Source organism: Sinocyclocheilus grahami, unplaced genomic scaffold (genome assembly GCF_001515645.1).
Source record: "Sinocyclocheilus grahami isolate Dianchi unplaced genomic scaffold, SAMN03320097.WGS_v1.1 scaffold122.1, whole genome shotgun sequence".
Classification (NCBI taxonomy): Eukaryota; Metazoa; Chordata; class Actinopteri; order Cypriniformes; family Cyprinidae; genus Sinocyclocheilus; species Sinocyclocheilus grahami.
This window is the reverse complement of record NW_015505301.1, coordinates 1,387,627-1,395,843: the sequence shown is the minus strand read 5'-3', so window position 1 is coordinate 1,395,843 and position 8,217 is coordinate 1,387,627. Positions and strand designations below refer to the sequence as shown.

At 37.3% G+C, this 8,217-nt stretch overlaps 1 protein-coding gene across 1 annotated transcript in view; it reads left to right on the top strand.

Annotated features, from left to right (window-relative positions):
* The window catches only part of LOC107589966 (eyes absent homolog 1-like), a 33,054-nt gene extending 25,827 nt beyond the window's left edge, over positions 1–7,227 (top strand). The window contains exon 12 of the mRNA XM_016278558.1: positions 7,156–7,227. Within this exon, the coding sequence (XP_016134044.1) occupies positions 7,156–7,227 (72 nt within the window). The remainder of the gene's footprint in view (positions 1–7,155) is intronic.
* The last annotated feature ends 990 nt before the right edge of the window (positions 7,228–8,217 follow it).

Below are 8,217 nucleotides of genomic sequence, written 5' to 3'. Positions count from 1 at the left end.
GTTTCTGTGCGTTGATCGTGGTAATATCCTTGCTGTCTATGGAGGGTCAGAGAGCTCTCAGATTCCATCAAAAATATCTTAATTTGTGTTCCGAAGACGAACGAAGATTTTACGGGTTTGGAACGACATGGGGGTAAGAGATTAATGACTAAATTTTCATTTTAGGGTGGAGTATCCCTTTAAGCGCAGATTGAAAAGGAAATCAATGTCTGCCCCCTAGCGGATATGTATTGTAACTGTCTAAATTTCCTATATAATTCAATATAAATACTACAATCATACAGTACTTTTTCTTACTTTCACACTGCCAGCCAAAAGTTTGCCAGAAATTTAATGCATCTTTTCTGAATGAAAGTATTAATTTCTTCTTCTTTTTTTTTTATTGGACTTTCCCCAAACCTTTGAATAGTAGCGTATCTGTTTCCCCACAAAAATATTAGGCTGCACAACTGTTTTCAACACTGAAAATAATTGAGCACCAAATCAGCATATTAGAAAAAAAAATTATAATAAAAATAAAGAAATAAATAAAAAAGTATCATGGTTTCAGCATATTAGAATGAAAGAATTCTGAGGGAAAAAAGTATCATGGTTTCCACAAAAATATTAGGCTGCACAACTGTTTTCAACACTGAAAATAATAAGAAATGTTTCTTAAGCGCTAAATCGTTCTTTGTCCTCCTCTCTGCTGTCGAAATCTGATTACACGTTGCCCTTCCACCAGAAATATGCTTATCCCATCTACCCTGCAACATCGCAAACCGCATAATGCTCTCTTAAATCATATCAGCACACTCATCTCAAACCCTTACATTAAAAACCAAGGTGCTTCACGTTTCTCCGATATGAGGACTAGATGACATAAACAGTAAGAAAACCCAGCAAAATGCATTTCTTCCAGCGAAACCGTTGAGGAAGAGCTCTATAAATAGAGCCGTGTTGGAGCACTCACTGCTGTGGTTATCAGTTATCCTAATTGGCATAAGGGCAGCTCGCTCCCATAAAGCTGATGGTTCGGGCCAGCTGTGTGGCCATCAGCCCTGGAGGGAAAGCTTGTGGGGTGAGGGGGTTTCGGAGGGGAGGACTTGGCGCCCTTCGGGTGGCGCTGATGTTTGGGGACAGGTGGTAGCGAGAGCAGAAGACCCTCTGGCACTCCGGCCTGCTTGTATTCTTAACTCTCCCGCTGAATGATTGTTTAGATTTAATTGGAGAGGATTCATCGGGCCAGAGAAGTGCACTTTGCATACCTCTCACCACCAAACCTGCTTTTATTAACTGTCAGATACTTACGCAGGTGTTTATATTAAGTCCACTGACTGGCAGGCTCAAAATAGATGGGAGGGGAGGACTATTCAGACGTGTTGGAGAAGCACTTAACAAAGAAAGAACCTATTTTTGATTAGGCAATATATTTAAAAGCTTCTTTTATAATTAAAAGTTACAACTTAATAGTGTATATAAACTGTGAAATTATTGATCACTTTTTTCATAAACCCTCATGTTCTTATTCTCAGTCTGAGAGACTCCACAACTCTTTTAATAGCTCAGAAAACATACTTAACATTGAAGTATCAGGTTGATGACTTCCTGCACTCATGAGAACTGATTATAAGCATAATTTTAACTTGCTAACATGCATCCAGTGAATGCCGTGAAATATATTATTTTAGTTTTCATTTTTGACTAAACCATGCTTTTAAGTAGCTGACTTTGTGGACCAGATCCAACCAAGCCCACTGAACCCACCCGGGCCCAGACACCACTGGCGAGCCGCTTTCCCTCATCCCCAGAACCCGACACCACTGACCCATTGATTTTCCTCTGTGTCCTGCTCGTGGCTGACCCCGCGGAGGAGGAAATGTTTTGTTTGATACTTAAGTGTGAGGAGAACTGTTGCGAGCCTGCCAAGTCTCATTAGTCAATGGCCTTGCTCTGCTTTTCCTGCCACGAGAACCAGGGAGAAAGAAAATGTTTGTGCTGCCCAAGACATTCGAGTGACAGGGAGATTCCAATCGCACTCATCTTGATCAAAGTTAATTGGCAGCAATTGGCTGTTAAATATTTCCGTATGTTTGGCTACACTAAATTGTGCCCGCTACACTTTGTATAATGGATATGCCCTTCCGTCATTTAAAAAAAATATGACAGTTTTGTGACAAAGCTTAAATGTGGCTTTTCAAAACATCTGTCCTGTATCTTGATTTCGTTTCATGTGTTTAAACAACTCGCGTATGATTCGGCTGTCGAGGCATCTTGTAAAATGATTGGAATGCACAGTTTTTCCTTTCTACTACATCTCAGCAACGGAATTATTGCATTTCGTTTTGACACTTTAAAGCTAAGGACATTTCTCTTAAAACGACAATTGCATGCAATAGCAGAAAACTTACTTTAAACTGTAACAGAATGTTTTCTTTGAACTAAAGGGGCTGTTTAGAAGAACAGACCAAAATTGTGGAGAACTTCAAGCTGTAAATAATACCACAGCAGATATGAATTTGAGACCTTGAAGAAATGCACATGCTCAGTCTAATTTAGTCAAAGCCATAAAGGGATTTCCCTCTGGCTTTGCACATACAAATGCCTAATGGTGATTGGTGATTGTCAACTGTGTAACTTACACAAATGTGCAAAGGACAGCCGGCGCTGTCCAGAAATACACCATCAGCCTCTCAGCATTTGCTTTGTGCCAAACTCTTACAATGCTCATTTTTGGGGAATAAAACAAGACTAAGACTTGCAAATATCACTGTTTAGGGTATAAATCCACATGGATACATTTTCTCGTGGTCACATCCTGTCTGATTAAAACGTCAGGGTGTGTTGGTGAGGTGTGGGGTCATGTTGCATTGTGTTGTGTTACATTATTCTGTGTAGCTGATGGGTTGTTTTATTTGTTCGCCGTTCCGCCTGCTTTCTTGCACCTGTGTGTGATTGGAGTTTGGTTATATTCTGATAATTACATGATTGTGCATATAGAGGAATGTAATAAAAAGGAAAAGCCATGTCGTATTGGTCATAAGGGATGTACTTCACATACACACACACGCATACTACTGTGACCTAGCAGACACATAAAGACGCAGAAAAAGAGACACTCTGTCTTGTTTTTTTGGCTCACTTAATTATTGATATTGTACAATGACAGAATATATTTCATGCTTGTCAGCAATATGATCCTTGTATTGATTGCAGTATATCGATTCAAATTTCTTCATGAGAGAGGAAGTTTTTATTACACTTTATTTCGATAGTCCACTTTAGATATTCTACTAACTATAAGTAACTTTGTAACTACATGTCAACTACATGTCAACTAACTCTCATTAATTTGCAACTACATGTCTACTAACTCTCAGAGTAGACTGTTAGGGTAGGTTTAGGGTTTGTAGAATAAGTTGACAAAGAAAGTGTTAGAAGATATTAAGCAGACAGTCTACTAATACTCTACTAACTGCTAGTTGACATGTAGTTGCAAAGTTACTTACTCCTAATAGAATGTCTAAAGTGGACTATCGAAATAAAGTGTTACCGAAGTTTTTTGTGGTTATTTTCAGGAACCGCAAGTTTGATACTAAAATAGTATGTGCAGAATGTCCGGTGACATTTTTATGAATCATTTTATTGAACGGTTAATTAAAAAGTGTGTTGCTGAAAAATATTAAATGTAATTATCTTAAAAATCGCTGTGCCCTTTTTTAATTTTTGCATTTACAAATGTAAAGGATATTTATGTTTAAAAATCTATACTGTATTTTGTCATATTTATTTACACGTAGCATTAAGTACACTAACATTCAAAAGTTTCGGGTCAGTAAAAACTTTGTTTTTGAGTAATATGCTCACCAAGGATGTGTTTATTTGAACAAAAATACAGTAAAAACAGTAATATTGTGAAATATTATTACAATTTAAAATAACTGTTTTTTAAATATTTTAAAGTGTATTTTTTTCCTGTGATGCAAAGCTGAATTTGTAGCATCATTACTCCAGTCTTCAGTTTCACATGATCCTTCAGAAATCATTCTAATATGCTGATTTGATGCTCATTTTTTATTATTATTATCAATGTTAAAAACAGATGTCCTGCTAAAATTATTGAAGAAACCATGATACTTTTCCCAGAATTTTTTGATGAAAAAAAAATATGTAATTATCTTAAAAATCGCTGTGCCCTTTTTTAATTTTTGCATTTACAAATGTAAAGGATATTTATGTTTAAAAATCTATACTGTATTTTGTCATATTTATTTACACGTAGCATTAAGTACACTAACATTCAAAAGTTTCGGGTCAGTAAAAACTTTGTTTTTGAGTAATATGCTCACCAAGGATGTGTTTATTTGAACAAAAATACAGTAAAAACAGTAATATTGTGAAATATTATTACAATTTAAAATAACTGTTTTTTAAATATTTTAAAGTGTATTTTTTTCCTGTGATGCAAAGCTGAATTTGTAGCATCATTACTCCAGTCTTCAGTTTCACATGATCCTTCAGAAATCATTCTAATATGCTGATTTGATGCTCATTTTTTTTATTATTATCAATGTTAAAAACAGATGTCCTGCTAAAATTATTGAAGAAACCATGATACTTTTCCCAGAATTTTTTGATGAAAAAATAAATATATTCAAAAGAACAGCATTTATTTGAAATTGAAATATTTTGTAACATTATCAATGTCTTTACTGCCACTTTTGATCAAATTAATGCGCCCTTGATAAATAACAGTAAGTTTCAGAAAAGAAATCATAATGGTCCAAACATTTGCAAAGTAGTGTACATGCATAAAGTATTTTAAATTAATTTAAATAATTTACTTTTTTCTTTGGAAACTTAATATTGACAAATTAATTTGAAACTAAAATAAACCCATTAAAAATCATTTAATTCGTTTAAATATTTAATAGTTTTTATGAGAAATCAAGACACAAGAAATAGCATTTTACAGGAGAAATCACACATTTAATATGAGTATAGAAATGCACAGAGGTTTAGTTGGCATGCTTCTCTTTGGTTATACCACAACTGGTTATACCATAATTCTTGTATGCAATTACCCCAGTTTGTGTGATATGCTGTGTGCAGTACCTGAGTTTGAGGATGTGTTGGGGATGAAAGCATTCTTGTGTTTTGGGTGAGAGGTGGAGTGCGGGTTGGTGTGTGGGAATGTGCGTCTCTGGAGGCCCGGCCGTGCTCCCTCTCAGTGGGGAAGGGCCACGGCTCGCCGGGAGAGAAAACAACACAGAGCCGTCTGCGGGACAGAGTTCTCCTCCCTGGCTCTGCAGAGGTGGGAACGGTTTCAATTATTCCCGGCCGTACCTCCGCAGACGCATACCTGAGGCCAACCCTGTGACATTGCAAACGGGAAGTTTTTAGCACCTCCAGGATGAAGGGCCTTCACTTATCAGTTTACAACTGGGATTGAGTAGAGGTGTGACTTTTTTTATAATTGCATTTTTTGTGACAGTGTTTTAGTCTGACATCTTTCCAGTGCAATTCACCTATCTTAGTTTGCAGATTTCCTCTCGGTTATTTAGGTAGATAGCTTTGTTGTTTAATATACAGTATTTCTGGCCAATACCACAAGCAAATGTTCCATCAAAATTCCTCGAGCTCCTTGGACCAAACCAAAATAGAGGAGTGACTCTTTTGAAAGTGAAATAAGTCATTATCATAACTTTCCCTGCGCGTGTTGTGTATTCGGGAACGCGATTGACTCTGTGGATTGAATATGTTTTTACGTCTAGACGCAGGTAGTGTCTTTTGGCTGTCAGGGCTTCAGAGGTCCCCAGGCAGGAGCCCTGGTGTGTTTTGGAATGACTAAAAAGAGAACGAAGAGCTTTTAAAGTCTTCTCTCAGCATCGGCCCCTCTCTTACCCAACAGCCCACAGTAATGGGGCCTAAAAGCAATAAGGGTTGTGCGTTTGTGAAAAATGTAGTGTTACAAACAATGTGGTGACAAATTATGGTTTGCTCATCCTTATGCAGTTTTTTGGATTGAAGCAGCATTGTGTTTTAATATAAGATCCTCAATTTAGACAATACGTGAAAAAATGTATCATGTGATTTGCTGAAATAATCGTCAAACTGTTAATAAGAGCAGGTGTTTGCTTTTCTTCCAATTTGGACGGACTTTTGTTTTAACTGGCATCATACCTATAAGGTATAAATGCAGTGGAACATTTGGCCCTTGGATGTGTGTGTTGAGACCGTGTTTGAACAAATTCGAACCATATTTTCCGTTATCTTCTCTGCATCATACTCACTTTACTTGAGTTAACGTAACTTGAAGATCTGGGGCCGGATTCATGAACTATACTTAATAATGAAATTCTTCTTAACTGCTTTTTTTGTTTTTATGAGTAGAGTTAAGAATATTTAGTATCATAAGTATCGTATCATATCGTTTCGTAACGCAATACATTTCTTTCTTAAGAAGATTTTCATGAATCCAGCCTCTGCTCTTTTCCATCTTCATATGCCAGAGTGCGAAAAGCCTCGGTTTTAGGAAGGTCACGCTTCCAGAGAGCTTTGTTTTACTCGGCTGTTTGAATTCCATGACTGTTCAAGCACAAACTGTGGATTGGAATGAAGTGGGTCTGAAGAACTCTCTTTGTTTTCCATATCCTGTGTCCGACCCACAGGTAAGCTGCACCCTCCCTCTTTCCCCTCTACCTCTCTCACCCTTCACGTGGGCCAACTGTGGTGGGAAAGTGAAGGGGGGGCAAACACTGGGGTCATGAACCCCCCTCACAGACGGGGGGATGACAGAACCTGCCAATGGAGTGGCAGCATTGAGAACCTGCGAACCATGGATTGGGTTTTTTCACATGGACTTAGCTTGTAGGCTTGGAGGAATGTTGTGATGATTGCTGTAATCACTCACACTGTGCCTTTGTTGCCTGGGACACTCACCTGTGTGGGGAGCCAGTTCCTTCTCCAGACTAAGCTTTAGCAGAGTTTAGGGTCTGGCCCAAAGGCACGGCCAGGGATGAAATCTCCTGAGCTGAGAGAGAAAGAGAGGGGGAAAAAAAGATAAATGGTGGTAGCCAGGGAGAGTAATGCAATACTGATGTTTCCAGCTCGGGACGAGAGGGAAAGTGAGGTTTGTAGTTTTAAATAATAATTTTCTTTTTTGACATTCTGCAGCAGTCGCTTCTGTGCAGTCGGCAGCAAAGCCCTTCCTCTGGCCAACAGGAAGAATCAGCCAGTCCGGCCTGATTGCTTAATGACAGATGCCAGCCGAACAAAGGAGGCTCTGATAGCTTGCATAAATGAAAAGGTTTTTCTAGGCCTGGATAGTCAGAGGAGGAACTGAAAGGAAAATGAGAGCGAGTGAATGGAAATAGAGAAGAGCTGATTTCAAGGTGTTTATTTTGTAGTTTTTTAGGCTTCTCTTGCAGTTTCCCACAGTTTTTCCCACACATTTACACAGTTATTTCTTTTACCGGGACCTTCGGATAGTTTAACGAATGAGAAGGGATCCAAAAATTGATGAATTAAACAGAGACAACGTGTTTGTGTAAGCCATAATTATGTACGGATTGCAGAGGAGGATCTTTACACAGCCTACAGTAGGAACATCTGGTGTTAGTTAGCAGCGATTGTAGGTTTGTAAGAACCACTGCTTGGTGAACAAGGAGAAGTACAATAAAAGAAAAGACAACCTCATTGCCATCTCAGTTTTTCCTATATATTCATTTATTCATAAGCACATAACAAATATATAAATATATAATGAAAAATGTAAATAAAAATATATTTTTACAATTTTTATTTTTGGTGCATAATATCATGGTTGTATCACAAATTCACAAATCCTTAAAAAAAAGAATAAGATTGTTGCATAATCTTTTTTATAGTTTTTATGGGAAAACTGTCACTGCTTATTAATATTTGAAAAAGAAATTACTATGAAAAAATCTAAAATCATTAAAACAATGAGATATGAGATTATTGCATGTTATTATTGATTTAGAGGTGTGTGTGTGTGTGTGTGTGTGTGTGTGTGTGTGTGTGTGTGTGTGTGTGTGTGTGTGTGTGTGTGTGTGAATATAAATATAATAAATACAAAGTCATATTTAAAAAACCTGTTTTAAAATACATTGAACTCTTTTATTTATCATTGACCCCATTATCTCAATTGATTTTTTACCACCAGCTCAGTCATGCTGTAGTTTATACAATATTTATATTACCTCACCCTTTCAA